The following is a 22,013-nucleotide window of genomic DNA, read 5'->3' as shown; positions in this document are numbered from 1 at the left end:
GAAGGAGACGCAGAGAAGCTGCGTACGTTCGTGGGTGTGACGTCGCCCTGCGTCGCGGCACGTCACTCCCGGGAGGGCAGCCATGTTGGCGGTAGCCTGGTATCATCGTGCAGCCGGTTCAAACTTCACTCTTCTGGTTTTACCTCGTCCGGTAACTTTACATCTGCCGCGCTTTGATGGGGGCCAGCAGCTGCCGCCGCAGGTCTCACGACCACCGCGGGAGGAAGATCCCGAACCGACCGACCTTCCCCTGTTTCCCCGCCTGGAGGAGGAACGAGGGCGGGCAGACGTCCGAGCTGACGCGGCGGAGGAGGGCGGCCTGGGCGGCCGCCGTCGGCCGCACCAACGTCACGTTCAGCCGCGTTCCCACCTCCGTGAGACCGTGCTCCAGACACTTCCGCTCCGGTCAGTGTGAACCCATAACCCGCCACTGGTACCGGTAGACCACCCGGGTCCGGCTCATCGGGTGCACCTGGGCTGGGACCCCGTCAGCAGTGGAGAAGTACTCACATCTGTTACTGCAGTAAAAGTAGAAATACTCTATTACAACTAAAAGTCCTTCATTCACAACTTTACTGACGTGAAAGTACAAAAGTGTCAGCATCAAAATATATTTGAAGTATCAGAAGTAGAGGTGCTGGGTGGGTAGACATACGATACTGATAAATATCAATACTTATTGATGATGTATTGAATCATTAATCGGCATCTGCAGATAAACGTAGAGCGGTGAAACGTAAAGTCTTTGCCTCAGATGTGGAGTCTGCAGAAAATGGAAAGCGGTGGAGCGGATGTACTCGGCGGGAGGCTGCGCTCTTCCTCCGCCGTTCAACTGGGTCGTGATGCGGTTCAGGGTCAGTGTCTGGTTCTGGCTCGAACAGCGTCCCAAGCCGGCGCCAGAGGATGAAAAGACAGAACGTGAACTCCCAGCAAATCCAACAGTAATCTGAGCGGCTGTCCACACTCAGTGGAATACATCAAGGCCAGTGCAGCTGGTGATGGGGACAGAGGCAAATCCAGCCCCTCCACATTAAGAGCCCCTCTTCAAATGCTCCCCACCGGTACTTTTGATGTCGTCAGCGTAAAAAGAAACGGTGCCATTTCACGCTGGGACACGTCGAGAGTCTGCCTCTTCCCTGAGACAGAGTCAAGACCTCCCCGTCCCAAATGTCACAGTGTGACTGCAGCCGGACCCATGTGAGCGAGTCCAGTAAGAAGCAGAGTTGTTTGCTGTGGATGCTGCCAGCAGATGAAGCCTGCCTGCATTTCACATCACACAGCTTTGATTAATAATAAAAATAATAAAAATTCAAAATATATCAGGGCTGCAACTAATGATTAGTTTCATTATCACTTCATCTGCACATTATTTTTCCAATAATCCACTAATTGTTCGATCTATAAATTGTCAGAAAAGTGAAAAATGTCCACCTCGGTTTCTCAGGGTCTAAATTGATGTCCTCAAACGTCTTGTTTCATCCTACCAATTATGGAATTTTTTTCTGTAAAAAAAATAACCAATGTGGTAAAAACACTATTTCTCCAGTTTGGATACAGTCGGTGTCTTAGATCAACAGCTTGTGTGTCCACAGGTAAACCAGCGTATGAGGTGCTGGAGTCAGATCCAGACTGGGTCCCGTCGCTACACCCGGGTCACACTGAAGGAAACGCCGGACGGGCCGAGCGTCTCCCGCTGTCTGTGCAGGCAGAGACGGACCGGAACCTAAGACGGACGACAGAGACGAGTCCGTCGGACGCGTTGAGAACAACCCGGAGAGAATCAGAGGCAGCAGGAGGTGGGACTCAGAAATGTTTGAGGTCTTGAACATTTTTAAAAAGGACGGAATCAATATTTTCTTTCGCCTTCTTTAGGGAAAAAACATTGTCACGTTTTTGTGTGTGATTGCTTCTGTCAGGAGACGTCCCACAACACTGGGATTGTTGTGACAGTCATTTTGGGTTGGTTCATCCATTCATCCGTTTTCTGCTGCTGATCTGAGTCCAGGTTGCATTCATTCGGTTACTTATATCGTTAGGAATCTTTGTCGTTTAATCCTGGCGAGAACTGCTGAAAACCTCCCCAGTGTCAGGTGCTTGTCCTGTGTCAAGTTGTTTTCCAAAACTCAGAGACTCTCAGTTTACTGTTGGAAAACAGAAAAGCAGAAGAAACTCACATTTCAGAAGCCTGAAGCTGTGAGTGTCGGACATTTTTGCTCGATAAATATCTTAAATTGTCGCTCGATTCATTTCGATCAGTTCTTCTAAACAAACCGTTGCGGTACCAGCGGTCCTTCCCTGGACGACGTTCCATCTCTGCTGCCGTCGGTTCCGCAGCCTGAAGACGAGACACACGACCCCCCCGCCGCCGCTGTGAAGAAGGACTGAAACCATTATTTTCAAGCTCAGTTTATTTACAGATTTATTTAGGTTTTGGTATAATTAAATACATTTAGGTGATAACTGAGTCATACATTAATTTCAGTGGTCATGAAAACCAATAAATGCCCTTTAGAAGTTATGAATGTCCAGTCATCATTAGAAGACCAGTGATATTCTACAAATATTCTCATGTTCCAGCTTCTCAACTGGGAAGATTTTGCTTCTTATCTGAATCTCTTTGAGTTTTGGACAGTTTGTCAGAACAAGACGTGGAGACGTCACTTTGGACTCTGGGAAGTTGTGACTGGCAGCTCTTCCCCATTGTTTTGACATTTCATGGACCAAACGATTCCTGGCTGAATCTAAAAAAGAAGTGGCAGATGATTCAATAATGAAAGTTAAATACATTTTACAGAGAAGTTCTGTGTGTGTATCTGCATCCTGATGTATCTGGCTCCTCAGATCCACAGAAAACTATTACACCACATCAGTGAATCACACTGTTGCTCTGGCTGACATGTTCCTTCATCACCATGGACACACACACAGTGTAGTTTCATTTGGACTAAGCCCCCCCCCCACACACACACACACACACACACACCGTCCTGCTGCCCCAGATACTCACTACAGCAAAAAAACGTGGATTAATCCGCTGCTGAAAATAGTCCCCAACAAACGCACCGTTTCCTCCTGTTTGTTTGATAAAAAACGACAGTGAGCAGCTGTTTTACTTTTTTAAAAATGAAACTACGTATTTGAGGTGTTTTTGAAGATTTACGTCTTCAGTAGGAAACAAAATTCGGAGGTATTGAGTTTAAAATACACTTTAAAGGAGAAAAGTTTCCGCCCTTCTCTCCGTATTTATGTGATTAATACTGAATTTAGTCCACTGCTCATCAGAAGAGCTACAGATGCATTTTCTTTTGATGAACTCTCATTAAATAATCTTTGCAGGACTTCTCCAGAGATGCTCTTGAGGCTTCTGTGGAGGCCACCAGCAGGTCCAGAGCCCAGTCACAGAGACCCCCTTCAGTCTCTGGGGAGTATAAAGCTAAACTTGAACGCTCCACCTCTGAAGGACCCGAGTCAGACCAGCGAAGAGTCCTCCTCCTCCTCCCGTCTGAGCTGTGTCAGACTGCAGAGGAGGATCAAGGAGCTGGAGGAGAAGTTGTTTCATCTGGCAGGACAACAGGAGGACATGCAGACCTGACCTGTCTTCACAGGGCTCCCATCCAATGCACCAGTCCACAGAGGGGAGGAAGGGACAGCATGCAAGTGTGAGGAAGTTAAAGTTCAAAAAACCTGAAGCCACTATGACATTTAAGGCTTCAGCTAACGATTATTTTCATTACTGGTTAATCTGCTAATTATTTTTTCAGGCATCATTTGTTTTGTCTCCTCGGAACCCAAAGATGTTCAGATTACAGTCACATTTGAGAGCCAGGCTTTTTTATTGTCAGGATTTCTGTTTCGTTCTTTTAATTGATGTGTTGAGTTAATAATGAATTTATTCTTTTTTATTATTTATATTACATGAAATGAATTTAAAGTTTTGATCCTTTCAGTCCTGATTGATTTGCAGCAAACACATCAAAGCAAGTCTTTTTTCTTTTTCTTTCTTTTAATTTATTTTAATTTTCCAAGCCAACATGCCACAAAAAAGCTTGTTTGCTGCAAGACGAGGATTTTTCTTTTTATTCTGTTGAGTATCTTTGCAAACTGAATCTTATCTCATTTGTTTCATCCACACAGAAACATAAACGAACTCGTGTCCTTTATTTTCCTGTACAGATGAAACAAATTAGATAGTGTGTGTTAATCAATGAGCTAGCAGTTTCCCCCTATTTCCAGTCTCTATGCTAAGCTAAGCTAACCAGTATCTAACCCTTGGTATCTGAACAGAGACGGGTTCGTAAGAATGTGGAACCGTTCCGTTAAAAAAGTCTAAAAATGTGACTATGAGACAAGTACTTGTGGTCACAGTCTGATTTCTTAGTTTGTAGCAGTGACAGCAGTTTCAGTCACTAGAGGCTGAACGTGTCTGTCTGTGTCCACAGGGACGGAGCCTCTCTCTCCTCATGTGGATCTCCACAAAGGGGATTGGGACGTGGACTCGGCCGACGAGTCCTGCAGTTTCTCAGAACGACTCGTCCAAACGTAAGCCTCTCCGGCCCCTTCGCTTCCAGACGGCCCGGCTCAACCTGTTCTGGTTCCTGAGTTATTCTCCGGCCCTCGACCAGATGCGGTGCCACGTCTGTCGCCTCCACCCAGAAAACGGACGCCAGAACTTGGCTTCAATCGAAGGCCCCAGGAGAAAACTAGACAGACTGGCAAGGCAGCTGAGCTAGAAGGCTCCCTGGATGTGGAGCTCCTTTTCCCCTCAGAAACCCCTGAACTGTCCCTGTCTGACACTGTGTTGCAGCCGGTGGCACAGGGAACGTTTCACTGGTAGAGGGAGGAATGGATCCTGTTAGACACCAGCAGATTCTGGGAGCAAACATCACACCGTCGGTAAAAAAGCTGAAGATGAAGAGAGGAGCTAATGATCCTAAACACACCTCAAAATCCACAATGGACTACCTCTAGAGGTGCACGCTGAAGGTCTGGCCCCGGCCCTCACAGTCCCCCGACCTAAACCTCACTGAAAATCTGTGCATGACCCTCAAAAGAGCAGGGCAGCCAAGACGGACCAAGAACCTCACGGAACCAGAAGCCGAAAATCCCCCAAACAGGACCTGAAAGACTCTTAGCTGCTTTAAAGAAAAGTGTTTACAAGCTGCCAGAGGGGGCGCTACTGAGCGCTGAGCATGCAGGGCGCCCCGACTCTTTCATGCCGCTGTATGAACCTTGTTCTGTTGTACATTTCCAAAATAAACTGTCTTTAGTTAGACACATTTGACTGAGGCTTGTTGGGGCATAATAACGCCTGTGGAGTATTTTATATTGAATAAATGTTCCCATGGCTTCTGCGATATATTCCCCTCCATTCTCCCGCGGTTCTTGATAAAATGAATGGTCCGAGTCTTTTCCCCAAACGATCCTACGGCTGCAGAATGTGTGTTTCCTTCCTCTAGGGTTTGCCCCGGATATCGACCGAACCGCTCCGCTGCCGTTGTGTCTCTGGAGTTTAGACCGGTCTTCCTTTTACCCCGGTCCAGGTGGTCACCCAGTGTCCCACTGAAATCTCCCCCCAGAACAATCTGACCATCCGCACAGAAGACGCTTGGTTCCTCGTCGTTCGGGGCATAAACGTCACAAAGTACAAGGTGGACTCGGTTAACAAGCGCCTCTACGCACGTGATGCGTCCAGCGTTTTCCTCAAGTGGTTGTGACAATACAAAATTGAGTTTCTTGTCAGAAAGAATAACAACCCCACAGCTCTGACTAGATATTTCGTTATGGAAAACCTTCCCAACCCAGTCCCGTTTCAGTTTCAGAGCTTCCTCTTCCTCTTCACCTCGAACTAGTGTTAGTTCTGTCAGCTATTTTCAGTCTGTCCTGAGGCGAAAGGTCCATGTTAGTCTTAGTCATATTCAGTCGACCTGGTTATTTTTATTTTCAGTCGGTTTTTACTAGAACTCTGGACGCAGCCCGGTTCGTCCGGTTTCTGGTCCTGACCGAGAATCAGCATTTTACTCAAACTGCAGCAAACTGCTTCCCGTTAAGATCTCATCCAACTGATTCTAACAGTCAAGTCTGGCAGGATGCGACAACAGTAACAGATCCGAGGCAGTTTAATTCAGAACTCAGAAACAGAAAGAACTCTGTTCAGCCGCCCCGCAGTGAATCCTACCTCGTTATGTTCAGGGTTTGATTCTGTTCTGTCATTTTGTTGAACCAGTGTACAAAACCATTTAAATGCACTGGGAAGGGGCTGAGTAGCAGCCAGCTCCCCGCTGCTGTGCTGCACAAGTCTCACAGTTCAAGGAGAGGCCGGTCACCGGGGGGGGGGTTCAGGTACAGGTGTGAGACCTGAGGAATCACACAGTGAAGGAACCTCCGTGGGGTCCCAGGAGGCCCTGCGACAGCCTTTTAGGACTCGGATACAGGACGGGGAAGCGCGGTTATGCGCCCTGCTCCTTGAAGCAGAGTCGGACTGTCTGAGGCGACTTTGCAACCGAGCCGGTGCCTGAAACCGGCTCTTTGCTGCTCGCAGCTTTAATTTTGGCCGATCGAGCTGCTCCGTCCATATTTTGACAGTGACTCCGCAACGTCTTACATCACCGACGGAGACTCTCGGGGCGCGATGCAGAACGACAGGGACCCTCGGCCGATGTGCGGGGCCATTTTGGTCTCCTTCCCGTGTGCAGCTCCTCTTTCTCATGACGGAGTTCTCACACATGGAAACCCAGATATTAAAGATCTGTCGGCCTGCGGGTTCAAAGCGACGGCGAAATGTCACATCTCGATTTATTCTCGTGCACTGCCTCAGAAATCGTCGACAGGCCGGATCGAGTACGAGTCCGGATCCGGTCTCCGGGTCTCCCGTGATCTGCGGGGACACAGACGTGTAGGGGCGGTGAGAGGACAGCGCCTCACATCTGGAGCGAGCCGAGACGGAGAGGCAACACCCAGGAGTCCCCCTCCGCCTCGGACACGCCACCTGTCGTCGAAGCTTCCAGATCCTGCGCTGGGTCAAAAGAACCGGAGCCGCAGCGCAGACGTTCTCTGGTACGACTGAAGGCCAAAGCCAAATCCACTCATATCACGTACCACAGATTTAAATATAGTCTTCATGCAAAGCGGCGCCGTTCGGGGTTAAACTATCTGTTATCGTTACTCCGATTGATCGAATAATCGTCTGTTGTATAAAAGGTTCGACTACAGCGAGAACCGTCCATGGCGAGTTTCCCGAGTTTCAGTTGACGTCTTGTCCAGCATCAGTTCAAACCCCCAAATGTTCCGTTTAGTTCCGGATCTGACGGTGAAAATCTCACAACTCTCACTGGAGACGCCGGAAAGTCCCCACGGCTGAAAAGCGACTTAAAGGATCGACCGATTATTGACACTGTTGCCGATTAATTTCCTTTCTGTTGACTAATCAAATACCCTGCTGGCTAGTAGCACGAGGAAGAGGTGGTTCACCTTAAAAGACCTTTCAGATCCAATGATACCGGTCAAATCTGTGTCTCCAGAATCATAAACGGAGAGAAAAAGGTTCGATTCCCTCCGGAGTGCAGCGGTGGACACAGACGCGCGGTCGCCGGTGCAGGTACGAGTTACTTAACGCGGCACCGGAGTTTTAACCACAGAGAAGGAGGAGTGGAGTGGCCGCGACTCGTTACCGGTTCCCGGACCCGGACTCGTGGCACAGTGGGCGAAGAAGCCCTCAGACGTCTCACCGGAGGAAGAGTCCCACGGGGAAGACGTGCCTGCGGGGATCGGCGGCGCGTTCCCCGCTCTCGCGTCGAGCAGACTTTAAGTGGCTGGTCACCGCGTTGACGTAGAGCGGGAGAAATATGTAGCGGACACACACACACACACACACACACGGTGTTGTAGAGTAGAAACAAACAGTAGCCTCATAAAAAGGAAACACTCGAGTGAAGAACCTGAAATTTGTTTTCAAATGTTGTGATAAAAGAATAATTCAATATAAAACACCACGGTATTTATACTGCGGTGTTTTATATTGAAGTATTATCACTGTCCCTTCCGATGAGACCAGATCCAATCACTGTCCCTTCTGACCGGACCGGACTGTCTCGGACCGGACCAGACTGTCTCTATGTCCCCTCTGACCAGATCGGACCGTCTCGCTGTCCCATCCGATGAGACCAGATCCAATCACTGTCTCCTCTAACCGTACTGGACCGTCTCACCGTCCCCTCTGACCGGACCGGACCGTCTCACCGTCCCGTCTGACCGGACCGGACCGTCTCACCGTCCCCTCTGACCGGACCGGACCGCCTCGCTGTCCGTCTCACCGTCCCCTCTGACGAGGTCGGACAGTCTCGCTTTCCGTCTCCCTGTCCCCTCTGACCGGACCGGACCGCCTCACCGTCCGTCTCCCCGTCCCCTCTGACCGGACCGGACCGCCTCTCTGTCGGTCTCCCCGTCCCCCGTCCCCTTCTGACCGATCTCAAATTCTCCCTGTTAACTTTAATTTTTGCGCATCTGCTTTCTTCCGTTTTCCATGTCATTTCCTGTGATAAAAAATGGTGGTCACAGCTCGGGGAGGCGACTGAGTCGCTGCAAAAATTAACGGGAAACTTTGCAGCCGCGGAGCCGGCGGCCGGTGGTCGGTGGTCGGCGGCCGGGGGCGCGGAGCTTCACCCGGGAGAGAGGGTCCGTGTCCCCGCTGCGTCTCTGCACAAGGTGGGTCTGTGTCAGTAGCCACTGTGGCCAGTGAAAATGGCTTCCGAAAACAGCAGGCAGATTGCCAGTTGCCTGCAGATCGAAAGCGGCAGAGAAAGCGTGGCGCAGATCGGAACCCCGCTGCAGATCCTCCACAAATCCGCTCTTTTAGCGGATTAACTGACGACGCGGACACAAACTTGCGGGCAACTTTTGTTTTATAGTGTTTGTGAAGTGTTTTCTGGTCTGGCCGCCCCCCCCCCCCCAGCTCAGAGGAGACTCCTCCAGACTAGACCTGAGGCTGAGGAGGATGCAGACGTTTACAGAGTTTCGGGCTGGGACAGAATACAGACACGTCCTGTCCCACAATGTTAAGGGAGGGATTAAAAAAAAAAAAAAGTCCTGGATCTGCCCCGAAATGTAATGGGTTCTTCTCTGGACCAGGTCCCAACCCTCCACCGGATTTGGTGCAAATGGGTTCGTAGTTTTTGCGTAGTCCTGCAGACAAATACACAAACCAGCAGACAGACAGACAGACAGACAGAGACAGACAGACAGACAGACAGAGAAACAGGCAGACAAGAGAGACAGACAGATACAGAGAGAGGGAGACAGAGAGACAGAGAAACAAACAGACAAGAGAGAGAGACAGATACACAGAGAGAGAGACATACAGACAAGAGAGACAGACAGAGAGAGATACAGCTACAGAGAGACAGACAGACAGAAAAACAAACAAGAGAGAGAGACAGAGAAACAAGCAGACAAGAGAGACAGACAGATACAGAGAAAGGGAGACAGAGAGAGATACAGCTACAGAGACAGACAGACAGACAGACAGAGAAGCAAACAGACAAGAGAGACAGACAGATACAGAGAGACAGACAAGAGAAACAGACAGACAAGAGAGACAGACAGATACAGAGAGAGGGAGACAGACAGAGAGAAACAGACAGACAGACAAGAGAGACAGACAGATACACAGAGAGAGAGACATACAGACAAGAGAGACAGACAGAGAGAGATACAGCTACAGAGAGACAGACAGACAGAAAAACAAACAAGAGCGAGAGACAGAGAAACAAGCAGACAAGAGAGACAGACAGATATAGAGAGAGAGCCAGAGACAGACAGATACGCAGAGAGACAGAAAAACAAGCAGACAAGAGAGACAGACAGACAGACAGAGAGAGAGACAGGCAGAGAGAGATACAGCTACAGAGAGACAGACAGACAAACAAACAGACAAGAGAGACAGGCAGAGAGAGATACAGCTGCAGAGACAGAGACAGACCGATACATACAAGAGAGAGAGACAGAGACAGACAGATACAGAGAAAGAGACAGACAGATACAGAGAGACAGACAGATACAGAGACAGAGACAGACAGATACAGAGAAAGAGACAGACAGCTGGGGCTAACCATGTACCAAAAGACATACTGCGATTGTGTCGTCAGATATCGCGATGGCGTGAGTCGTGGTTTTAGCGGGAACGGTCATTTTTTCATTTCACTTGAACTGAAGAAAGGAAAATCTAAAAATGACGACGATGTGATGTTTGCTGAGGTCTGTTCTCCTGCGTCTGCGGGGGACGATCTATAGACCGGGGACATCTCTGCAGCACCACAGTGCTTCGGGTACAACGGCCCATTTTTCCTTCGTCCAAACATTTCAGCGCCTGCGATTTGGGTCCTCCACTCGGCCGCTTTGCGATTTCCGCAACGTTTCGATTCATCGTTCGGCCCGTGTGGGACGAGCGGAACGTCCACTGCGCCAGGCGGCCGTCGCTGCTCGTTCCTGATGTGTTGCTCCAGCAGTAACGGGATGTGCTTTCTCCTCAGGGGGTTGTGAAGTGGTCGACACCCTGGATTCCTACCGACATGGTTCCACCATGAGCGAGCAGCCGTTGGACCTCTGGTGTAAGCTCCTCTAGTTTCCTGTCTCAGAGATCGATGAGCCGGACTAAAGACTCAGATTCCCCAAAGGTTTTAACAACCTGTGGGCGGTGTGGCGAAGTTACATCTCATTATATTTCATCTTACGTCAGGCTACAGCTCTTCTCTGTAGAAAGGTTTGTTGTTGTTGTTGTTGTATAGCCAAACCCTTTGTAAAGGTCTGATGTTTGTCCTCCAGTCTGTGAGGAGTGTCAGGACTATTTCCAGGAGGAGTGTCCGTCCCACGGGCCCCCTCTGTTTGTCCCCGACACGGCCGCGGCCCCAGGGTCGGCCAACAGGGCGGCGCTCACGGTCCCATCAGGCCTGGAGGTCTTCACCGAGGGGGACGAGGTGGATGTTCGCTGCGTGGATGCAACCATCCCTAAGGGGGCAGTCTTCGGTCCATACGAGGGAGAGCTGGTGTCCAAAGACAAGTCCTCCGGCTTCTTCTCCTGGATAGTAAGTACCACCAGTCAGAGACCGGTTTAGAACCGGTCTAGACCTGCTCCAGGACCAGTTTGCATCCATATTTGTACAAGTCGAGTTCTGAACCAGTTTTCTTGTTCCGTTTTTTTCTGTTGTGAACGTCCCAGATTGTAGATTTGAACAACACGTACCAGTCCATCGATGGCAGCGACGAGACCAAAGCCAACTGGATGAGGTGACATTTGCTCTTGCCCTTTGCCCTCACCTTCCTACAAAGCCCATGTAGGTTTTACCCATGTTGAGAGTGCACTGCTTGGGGGATTACTAAACAAAAAATAATTACCGCGGCAAGTTTTATGCATTTAGTCTCAAATTTGAACATATATAAAGAAAAAAGCACGGAATGAAACATTCCTACTGTTTTTGTAATGAAAATGTGCGAATCCGTTTCTCTTGCAATGATTTGGTTTTTACTTTGTGCTCCTTTTTCTCTCTCTTCTTTTTGTCATTGGTTTGGTGTGTTTTACTTGGATTAGCTGCTATATGTGACCAGAAAGGTTTGGTATTGTTACGTTTGTTTTGTCACATTACTGTAATATGTCAAATACAGCACAAAAAGTACCCGCTCACTAAATTCACAGCTCCCTCTTGTAAGCGATGTTCTTCCTCGGGCCTGGGGAACGTCTGGATTTTTCTGTGTCCAGCACCGATGCCACTGAGGTTTGGTGGATGTGCACGCGACCAGTCAGAACTGCTCTACTCTAATATGTTGTCCGTCATCTACTGAAAACTTCATAAAAAACTTGAATTAAAGTCTCAGAGTTCTTGGTGCAAAATTCCCTTTTTGTGTTGATGTTCCTCCATCACAGGTCAGCAAGGAAACACAGAGGGAATTCATTTTGTTCGAAAAACAAAGTTTTATCCAAGACTTTGGGAGATACTCACTTGGTTTCTCTAACTCTGCTTAAACCTCATATTAACTTCAAATAAACTTTAGAATGAATGTTTTTCGCAGAATGAGGACTGTGGATTTTGTCTCTGTCACGTACGTTAGAATCACATTATGAAGAGATCTGTTAATGTCCAGTGTGAACAGGAGGCAGTAATTACGGCAACAAAAACCCTGTTTCACTGTTCACCTGATCCACCTGACTGTTGTTTTTAGACTTGATGACAACTGATGACCCTGTTCTCTAATGTTGTAAGCCTCAGTGTCCCTGTGGACGTTCCTTACCTGCAGGTTTGTCCGGACCTCGTCAGAGGAGAGCGACAGGAACCTGACGGCGTTTCAACGCGGTAAAAACATCTACTTCAGAGTGTGTCGGAGGCTGGTGGCGGGAGAGAAGCTGAGGGTTTGGTACAGCGACGACTACATCCAACGACTTCACTGTGTTTCCCAGGAGAGCATCGACCGCAACCTGCACACAGGTAGGCTCGGATTTATCGAGTCCTGTGGTTTTGAATGGCAGCTTCTGCCATAAATTCCAGTTTGGTTATGTTTGACTCCTTTCACGGCTCACACATTCTGCCAAATGGCGCTCAAGCTAATCTGATTCAACTCAGTTGTGTGTGTACTTTTGATTTTAGTCAGTACAAAGATCAGAGTACTTTGATTTCATAGGAAAAATCCCCTGACTGTCAGTGTTTGTAAGTTTAAGTTGAACTGAATTGCGGCTGCTCTTTGAGACCAGTTAACAGATCTGACCACGAGGCCTGAACTCCGTTCTCCAGCAGGTGTCGCTGCTGTCACACTGAGAGCAGTGTTGCCAGCTCTGTTCTTTGTTCCACAGTAGACAGTTCATGATGGAGAAACTCACAGGACTCAATGAAGACATATGTGGTTACATCACAGGGATGTGGGAACATTTTTCACAGCTGAAAGTCCGACATTCCAGTCAAACTTAACTGGATGGAATCTGATTCCGCTTTTGATGCCATTCAAGTTGAAGGAGACTTATTGTCATCGTGGACATTAACTTTACTGTCTACAGATCCACATATCAGTCAATCACCTTAATAAATAGGTACAAAATTAAACATTTGCTTAAAAAATGTGAAAAGGAAAAAATAAAAAAATAAAGCAACAAAACATTTTCGAGTGTCAGTAGATACTTTCTGAAGCAGCTGTGTCATACCACTGGGAATTTTCCTGGTGCTCCCGATGGCAAGTCGGGGCCTGGTGACCGCTGCAAAAATGGGCTCAGTGTGGCCGTGGTCAAACTCCTTTTTATAACTAAGAAAACTGTTTTGTTCCAGATACCGGGAATCCAGGAGTCCTGCCCAACATTCAGAAGAACTTTAAATCTCCCTGCCTGCAGTCAGCTCTGCAGGGCAAACTCTGCCCCAGTAAACAGCCCAGTGAAGAGACAGACGGTCAGCCTCCTGCCAAGAGGAAGAAGATAGACCTCATTTTCAAAGACGTCCTAGAAGCTTCTCTAGAGGACTCCTGCAAGTCCAGGTCCCAGTCTTCCCTCCCCAGTGAGTGCAAAGTACCTGTGCTCGGGTCGGGGTTTAACTCGTCCGAAAGCAGCTTTAACGTTCCCAACCTGAAGGTGGAGGAGAAAGAGGAGCAGAACCAGGAACCCTCCACCTCCTTCTGCCCCAACTGTATCAAACTGAAGAGGAGGATCCTGGAGCTAGAGGAGGAACTGTCTCGTCTAAGAGGAGAACAGGGGGACGTGGTCGGTTCATCAATGTCTGAGCAGACCCTGTCCAAGCACGATCAGGTCCCACCCCACCCTGAGCAAGGACCCATCGAAGATTTTCAAGGTAGGTTTTGAAAAATAATGGTTGGAGCCAATGTTCAAGACTTCGTGAGACTGAGGGCTTAAGTTCTTTGTCTATTTTTGGGATCATAACTAAACATTGTGCTTCCTTTAGTAATAGAACGGTTTCTCTTGAATGTTAGTGTTTTTATTAAGATCTTTACTGTACAAATTAAAATATTGACCAGATGATGGCACTAGATGAAAGACAGAGAATCACCAGAGTCAGCTGGATTCATCCTCTGGACCATGAAAGTCTGTACTGCATAGAGAGAGGCCCACTAGCATGACCAAAAGTCCTGATTATTGTTCATATTGCGTGATATGAATGGATGCAATTAAATTATTTCATTTTGAATTTGAAATTTACTTTTAATTCAACAAAAGTTACTGTAAGTTGGTAGCGGAAGGTGATTGCGTTTGTCTTTGCAGGGATGGAGCCCTTGACGCCCACTCAGGTGGTTCTGGATGAAGACGATCAGGACGTGGACTCGGCTGATGAGTCAATTACTGCAGATCTTGTGATTTCTCCAGAGGACTCCTCGAAGCTTTCCTCTGGAGGAGGCCGACGGATTCGTCGTTTCAAGCAGGAGTGGCTGAAAAAGTTCTGGTTCCTGCGCTACTCTCCAACCCTGAATGAGATGTGGTGCCACGTCTGCCGCCAGTACACCGTCCAGTCATCCCGAACCTCTGCCTTCATCATCGGCTCCAAGCAGTTCAAGATCCACACCATCAAGCTCCACAGCCAGAGCAACCTCCATAAGAAATGTTTGCAGCTGTATAAGCTGCGTATGCACCCAGAGAAGACAGAGGAGATGTGCAAGAACATGATGCTGCTGTTCAACGCAGCGTACCACTTGGCCCTGGAGGGACGGCCCTTCTCCGACCTCCGTTCACTGGCGGAGCTGCTCAAGAAATGTGAGCTCAAAGTGGTGGATCAGTACATGAATGAAGGAGACTGTCAGATCCTCATCCACCACATCTCACGGGCTTTAAAAGAAGACCTGGCTGAGAAGATGCGCCTGTCTCCCTTTCTAAGCATCATCATGGATGCCCAAAATGATGACCTTTTCTCAGACATGGTGGCAGTCTATGTACAGTTCATAACCAATGAGGGCTCACCCAATACAGAGTTCCTGTCCTTGCAGAGACTGAGCATGGCTAGTGTGGACGGATATCTGCAGGCTATGGATCGAGCCTTCGGTGTCCTGGGCCTCAGGTTTCAGGACATGCTAGTGGTGGGTCTGGGGGTGGACGGCACTAACATTTCTTCAGGAATGAGGGCCAACATGTACATAGCCGTGCAGAAAACATTCCCTTGGATCCTCTGCCTTCCCATCATGATCCATCGTCCTCATCTGGAGGTGCTGGATGCCATTAGTGGGAAGGAGCTCTCCTGCCTGGAGGACCTGGAAAACAACCTCAAGCAGCTCCTCAGTTTCTACCGCTACTCCCCTCGGATGATGGCCGAGCTCCGATCGACTGCTCCGACACTGTCGGAGGAGACGGAGTTCCTCGGAGACATCAGAGCCATTCGATGGATCATAGGAGAACCCAATGTTCTTAATGCACTCATCAAAGATTACCTGGAGGTAGTCGCCCACCTGAAGGAGATCAGCAGCCAGACACAGAGAGCTGACGCTGCAGCCATCGCTCTCACGCTCCTCCAGTTCCTCATGGACTATCAGTCAGTAAAGCTCATCTACTTCCTCCTGGACATCATAGCTGTGCTCTCACGATTAGCCTTCACCTTCCAGGGAGAGTACCTGCTGGTGTCACAGGTGGAAGCCAAAATTGAGGAGGCCATTCATGAGATAGGCCAGTTGGTGGACTGCCCTGGAGAGTATCTGCAGGAGTTTGAGGAAAATTTCCGCGAAAGTTTCAACGGTGTTGCTCTGAAGAATCTGCGTGTTGCAGAGTCCAAATTTCAGTCCATCCGAGAGAAGATCTGCAACAGGAGCCAAGGCATCCTGTCTCAAAGGCTGGACCTACAGAGTCGCTCATTTGCCAAAGCCTGCAGGGTCCTGGACCTGTCCACCTGGCCTCACAACCGGGAGGACCTTCAAGTCTATGGGGAGGAGGAAATCCAGCTGATATTCAACCATCTGGAGTCCATTCCTTCTGCAGGTCAGGAGAGCTCCCAGGCCAGAACGGAGGCCAGAGGCTGCCTGGTGGTGGAGTGGAAGGATCTGAAAGCAGACTACTACAGCATGAATGGTTTCAAAGAGGTCATCGGTCACATCTGCAGGTACAGGCAGCGTTTTCCTCTGCTGAACCGGATTGTGCAAGTTGTCAGGGTCCTGCCCAGTTCCACGGCCTGCTGCGATAAAGGCCGAGGGGCTCTACAGAAGATGTGCAAAAACAATCGTTCCCGGCTGACCGTGGAGCAGATGAACGACCTGCTGACCGTGGCAGTTAACGGACCGCCCATCACCAATTTTGACGGGAAGCGAGCATTGGACAGCTGGTTTGAGGAGAAGTCTGGCAGCAGTTACTCGCTATCAGCTGAGGTGTTGAACAGGATGTCGGCTGCCGATCAGAAGTCTGTTTTACACAACGTTGACGTCAACACAGAGTTTTACCCTGACATCTAACAGGCACACCCAGTGGTGTAGCACTGCAACACACTACACTAATACTAATGTGAGTCAGCGTCGCTCCTCACCACCAGTGAGTCCCAACCAGGGGTACTTGTACCTGCAGTTACCACGGGTTAGGAGGAATGATTGTGAAGCTTGGTTAAGATGGAAAAATTAGGAATTATGATTGAATAATACAGGGTATAGTAGATCCTCATATTTGGGTTTAGGAGGGAAATCAGCACACAAATAGGATTACGACATTGTGTGATGCTGATCTTTAGTTTGGTTTTTGTCACCCTAACTTACCAACCATGTTAGTCTGACCGTACGAGACATGTCTCAGTTTTTCACTGACCAGTCAGTTTTTTTTCCTAAGACTGCAGTAGACTATATAGACTAGTTATAAGAATAAAAATAACTAAAGACTAAACTTGACAAAACTACTAAAAGAACATTAGAAAAGGTTGGGAACCACTGGGCAAACTTCTTACTAAGAAAAATCCCCGTTCAGCTGGCTGGATGGATTACAGAACGGGCCAGAGGGCACAGGTCCAGGGGCCCACAGGGTCAGGGGGGGCCCCTGCTTCACCTGCAAAAAAAACTTAAAGATAGGCAAATTAACTTAAGAGACATAGAAAACGACCACAAAAGACGCAGTTGTGTTGTTTGTGGTCTTGTTGCTTTGACTCGTCTGTGCCCAGGGTCCCACTGTCTCATAATCCGTCCACGTTCAGCTGGATGTCAGGCTGAAATCTTCCAACTCTGACTGACTGACTTCTTTCACTGATGAGTATTGTCAAACCGAGGGCTGCTGAGTGGCCCCTACACTTGCTATATTATAATAAAGCGCTTGTTGTCAGAATCACAGACAGTTATACATTGGGAACAATCAGTTATTGTCAAACCGATGTCTGTGTTATTGAGCCGCTCTCTGCTTTAGCTTATTTGCCAATGGGATATTCAGTCATGTAGTGCCTGGCAGAAATGAAAAGCTAGAGTGTCAGGATGTATACAGGCTTTATATTTCTATTAGAACTGCATACAACCCTGCTTCGCGCTATATATAATGTACAGACTGTATATATTGTAAATGCTTTTGAGCCTGTTTTTAAGGAGAGTATTTTTCTCTTGACTTTGATGATTGTGCCATAATGATCGAGTGCAAGAGCTAAAAGAAAAAGGTGCTATCCTGCTATGCCATAATGTAATTTGCCATATTTGTTTAGATGTTCACTACAGCAAATGATATATTTGAAATATGTTATTTTTAACTGATGCACCGGCTTTGTGTTTGGATGTTTCTAGCCTGTTATCTTCAGTCCTGATCAAAGCTTTGGCTTCAAAATGTTTGAGATAAGTTTTAAAAACTGCATGATGAAATTCAACCGTTGCTTTTAGCACTAAAGTAGTATTTTATAATAATTACCAAGATGTCTGTATTTAAGGCTGAATAGTGGGGAAATGATGAGCCGAGACCGGCTGACCTCAGTAGGCAGAAGGTCACTTTTACTTTATTTTTTTTACAAAATCTTGGTAAAATTTGCTTTGTTTCCTGAAATTAAAGGAATAGTTTGACATTTTGGGAAATGCACTAACTGGGCTTCTTGATGCGAGTTAGTTGATATCGATTTCATGTCTGTGCATTCATTTCACCTCAGGACGTTCAGACTGTAAATACAAGCAGCTGAGAGGGAAAAACCGCTCATATCCGCCTTTGACTTGTAATTCCAACTCGGACATATCAGGAATTTCTGACGTTTCTGGAAACGCGTATATATAGACCATCATCACTGGCAGTTATGTACGTCAGAATCAAATGTTAAGGCCTCTACAGTCAGTTCAGCTCATTTAAAAGGGCCTAAACTTTGTTTCTATCTGGTTTCACCTGTTAACAAACTAATCCGTTTAAATGGGTCGACTACAGAGCTGTTTATGGGGGTAACGATGCATTCACACAACGTCAGCAGAAAGAGAGGAACTGGGAGTGTTGACACATTATTCCAGACGTTAGCGGGGCTGCCAACGTCGTAGTCGCAGCAGATAAACAGAATAAATTAGCTTCTCCTGTTGTGTAATGTGTTTGTCGAGGTTTGTTACCGAGCGAAACCAGATCCACACAAACAGCTGCTGTAAAATGAGCTGAACGGATTCTATGCGTGTTAATGTTGGATTTTATTTCGTAGCACCTGCAGCCGTTCCACCGACGGTCTGTGGACGCGTCTGTGCGTCTTTCGCCCAGCGAGATTCACCAGGTCTGACTCGGAGTCAGTGGTCTGGGGCTGACGTCAGACAGATTTTACCGCTCGGCTGCTCGTCAGTTTTTTCCTGCTCCTCTTTTCCTTCTGCCGGCGTGAGTCCGACACTCGTACAAAGCTACAGCTGAGAGGAGTGGGATTATCTTACTTTAGCATAAAGACTGGAAGCAGGGGGAAACAGCTAGCCTGGCATAACTGGCTAACCGTTTCCCCCCGTTTCCAGTCTTTATGCTAAGCTACGCTACTGGCCCCCTGGCTCTAGCTCCATACTTAGTGCACAGACATGAGAGTGGTATTGATTGATCGTCTTTTGAGAAAGTATGAGAAAAAGCGTGTTTTCGGAAATATTCCCCAAAGCGTTGAACTGGTTCTTAATGATAGTTGTATGGTTTGCTCTAAGCTGTTTAATCCTCTTCCTTTCCTATCGCTGAGAGATACTGTAAAACCTGTATGCCTTTGTTTTTAGTCACATTTTGTGCATGTGTGTATTGTATGCATGCAGTTATTAATGTTTAAAGCTGTTGTGTTGCGGAGGTGTTTGAATGCGGGATGCTACCGGAGCTGTGCGAGTTGTCTCTGGATGTGGTGTCAGACTGATGACGCAGCGTTTTTCTGAACGGTTCGTGAGCAGCGCTGAGCTCATCGGAGCTTAAAGACTGTTGGTTTGATCACACTTCAGTTTTTACTGCTGCAGTTTCAATCCAAAAACATTAGACTCATGAATGCCAACATTTTGTGCTTTGCCTTACACTGCGTGTGTTTATCTTTACACCGACGTTTGGCTGATTGTAACCTGACTCCACAGCTGCAGGGAGTTGGCTTGAAGTTGTTCATGTTTGGTGTTTGCTGAACTGTGAGATTTTTCACTGCTAGAATGTTGTTCACAGATGAACCAAAAACAAATGTGTGCTCACTTGATTTCTATGTTCCCTGTTTTTTTTGTTTTGTTTGTTTTTCTGCTTGAGATGCTTTAAAAATACATTTTAAAAGACACTTTATCTGAAGTAGTTTCATCACACATCTTGAACGGACACTGTTGCCATTGTCAGGTACAAACAATACGGTATTGTCAGGTTTTTGGGAAGTGACAGAGTACATTTACTGAAGTACTGTACTGGGGTAAAATGTTGAGGTACTTGTAGTTTTTTTTTTTTTTTTTTTTAAATTCCATTTTCTGCTACTTCCTATTTCCACTCCACCACATTTCAGAGGGAAATTTTGTACGTTTTACTGCACCACATTGATTTGACAGCTTTACTTTGCAGATTCAGATTAAAAATGCAAAATGTAATCAACAAATAAGTTATGGTGCATTATTAGAGGGTAATATGAGACTTTATTGACCCCAGGTATATTCACAATAAAATAAGCTCCGCCTTTACACTTTAATGCATCAATAATTTAATCCAGTAATATAAATTATAATATTCTGAGATGGGTTTTCTGCACAATAAGTACTTTTGCTACTTTAAGTATATTTTGATGCTAATACTTCTTTCATTTTACTGAAGTACATCTGAGTACACATATCTGAGTACGTCTTTGACCACTTTGAGGTGTGTATGGTCCTTCACTCTATTTGAAAGCATGAAAACCCTCCTACGATGAAACTAGACGATTTTTCACCAGACACTGACATTTTTCCGCTGTTTGCAGAGTGTTGGGTCTTGGTATTAGCATGTTCCTCCAGTGTTGTGTGTGTGAGTCCAACCATCGTGACCGGATTAACCTCCTGAGGGGCCCTGGGGCAAACATTTGTTGTTGGCCCCTGTTGACCACCACTATACATGACAACTTCATTATTTCTCCAGAAACCAAACAGTACCCTAGAGCTGAAATCATTAGTTGATTAAGTGATTAGTCAATTAACTGGCAACATGTTTGATAATTGATTAATCATTTAAGTAATTTTTTAGCAAAAAATGCCAAACATTCACTGGTACCAGTTTCTCAAACGGGAATATTTGCTAGTTTCTCAGTCGTCAATGACAATGAACTCAATATTTTTAAGCACCATTTATTTTGTGTTTTTAACCTGTATTTCTTCACATTTTTCAAACTGTCCTGTCATTAAAAGCTGCTGAATCAGCGGTGATCAGCTCCTGTTCTCAGTGTGGCCGTGGATGTTCAGACAACTTTCACTGGGTCACTGTGATACTGAAGGAAACTTAAAAACAGGAAGATTCTGAGTGAAGTTCTGCATCCTCTTTCTCCTCTGGTTTCTAAGTGGATTGCTGCAGCTTTATTCTGGAGGGACATCAGAGATCATGATATCGTCAGGAAGTGGACGTCTCACTGAATCACATCGATATGTGTTTCATAGCTGGGTTCGGGTCTGACTGAGTTATGAGTGAAAAGAAGTAGTTTAAGTCTCTAATTATCCTCCATGAGCTACATGTTTCACAGCAGGGCTGCAATGACTGTCTCCCCTGCTTCCAGACCTAATGCTAAGCTAGGCTAACCGAAAACCCGTTGTAGAGGCAGAAGATTGATATCATTCCTGTCTGGGAAACAATTAAGTGTAAATTGTTGAACTATTCCTTTAGTCTATAGAGGAGGAGGTGAAGGGAGGCAGGAAACAACAGGGGTGGAGGAGGTATTCATCTTTTACTTCAGTAAAAGTAGTAATACCACACCAGAAAATACTACATTACATGTGAAAGTCCTGCACTGAAAATATTACTTAAATACAAGAATGTAGGACCTACCGGTAAAATGTCATCTACATGAAGTATCAAGAGTAAAAGTAGTCACAATGCTGACAAATGACCCCTGTGGACGTTTTACTATTAGATATTATATTACTGGATCATTATTAGTGATGCATTAATGTACAAACAGCATTTTACTGTTGAACTATTTAACATATAGTTTGCTAGTTTCATTTCTAACAATGCATAATGTTTTGTATGCTCATCCCACGTGTTGTACATAAATTCTTAGTCAGCAAAGTAACTGCAGTTGTCAGATACATGTAGAGCAGTAGAAAGTAAAACAGTTCCCTCGGAAATGTTTTGGACTAGAAGTATAAATGTACATCAATTTTTCCAGTTTTATTTATTTTTTAAATAATATGAAACAATCGCTACAAAATGTGAATAAACAATAAGAAACTTACACATACACAAAGGACACAATGTAGAACAACAACAACAAAAAGCAACCCAAAATCCATCCAGACAAGAACAAAAACAACCTGTTGCTTTCACATGTAGATCCCACTGTTTGGATCAACCCACCGCTGACCTAACGCCAGTCCAGGTGAGTGTTTCCAACTGCAGGTTTCTGTCTAAGAACAAAGGCATACAATAAATGGACCGGTAAGCACAGATGGTCCTCTCATGTGGTCATACAGTCAACATCTCTTTG

The 22,013-nt window shown here is 46.7% G+C and overlaps 2 protein-coding genes across 7 annotated transcripts; both read left to right on the top strand.

Annotated features, from left to right (window-relative positions):
* LOC120792902 lies at positions 1-6,200 on the top strand. 6 transcript variants are annotated; one of them, XM_040132297.1, is made up of 4 exons: positions 1-405; positions 1,593-1,818; positions 3,337-3,659; positions 4,440-6,200. In XM_040132297.1, the coding sequence occupies exons 1-3, from the start codon at positions 177-179 to the stop codon at positions 3,590-3,592; spliced, it is 711 nt and encodes a 236-aa protein (XP_039988231.1). In that variant the 5' UTR covers positions 1-176; the 3' UTR covers positions 3,593-3,659; positions 4,440-6,200. The 6 variants fall into 6 exon arrangements, 4 of the variants coding, with proteins under 4 accessions (XP_039988231.1, XP_039988233.1, XP_039988232.1 ...); XM_040132299.1 differs by having other exon boundaries at positions 1,593-1,796; positions 4,440-6,196; XM_040132296.1 differs by having other exon boundaries at positions 2-405; positions 3,337-3,653; positions 4,440-6,196.
* Positions 6,201-8,600: 2,400 nt separating this feature from the next.
* prdm11 (PR domain containing 11) lies at positions 8,601-19,767 on the top strand. The gene is made up of 7 exons (XM_040132295.1): positions 8,601-8,700; positions 10,524-10,601; positions 10,816-11,075; positions 11,210-11,277; positions 12,283-12,470; positions 13,299-13,811; positions 14,240-19,767. Exons 2-7 carry the CDS (start codon positions 10,574-10,576, stop codon positions 16,399-16,401), a joined length of 3,219 nt encoding a protein of 1,072 aa, XP_039988229.1. The 5' UTR covers positions 8,601-8,700; positions 10,524-10,573; the 3' UTR covers positions 16,402-19,767.
* Positions 19,768-22,013: the final 2,246 nt, after the last annotated feature.

The sequence above is a fragment of the Xiphias gladius genome, chromosome 8, assembly GCF_016859285.1.
Source record: "Xiphias gladius isolate SHS-SW01 ecotype Sanya breed wild chromosome 8, ASM1685928v1, whole genome shotgun sequence".
NCBI lineage: Eukaryota > Metazoa > Chordata > Actinopteri > Istiophoriformes > Xiphiidae > Xiphias > Xiphias gladius.
The sequence above is the reverse complement of the archived record's forward strand: the minus strand, read 5'-3'. Positions and strand labels throughout refer to the sequence as shown.

Excerpts from the sequence above, each read along its gene's own strand:
- prdm11 (XM_040132295.1), top strand. The coding sequence starts at position 10,574 with ATGAGCGAGCAGCCGTTGGACCTCTGGT. Across the intron at positions 10,602-10,815 it reads GCAGCCGTTGGACCTCTGGT|TCTGTGAGGAGTGTCAGGAC; the intron begins GTAAGCTCCTCT and ends TTTGTCCTCCAG. Across the intron at positions 11,278-12,282 it reads ACCAAAGCCAACTGGATGAG|GTTTGTCCGGACCTCGTCAG; the intron begins GTGACATTTGCT and ends CCTTACCTGCAG.
- LOC120792902 (XM_040132297.1), top strand. The coding sequence starts at position 177 with ATGGGGGCCAGCAGCTGCCGCCGCAGGTCTCACGACCACCGCGGGAGG. Across the intron at positions 406-1,592 it reads CTCCAGACACTTCCGCTCCG|GTAAACCAGCGTATGAGGTG; the intron begins GTCAGTGTGAAC and ends GTGTGTCCACAG. Across the intron at positions 1,819-3,336 it reads GGGACTCAGAAATGTTTGAG|GACTTCTCCAGAGATGCTCT; the intron begins GTCTTGAACATT and ends TAATCTTTGCAG.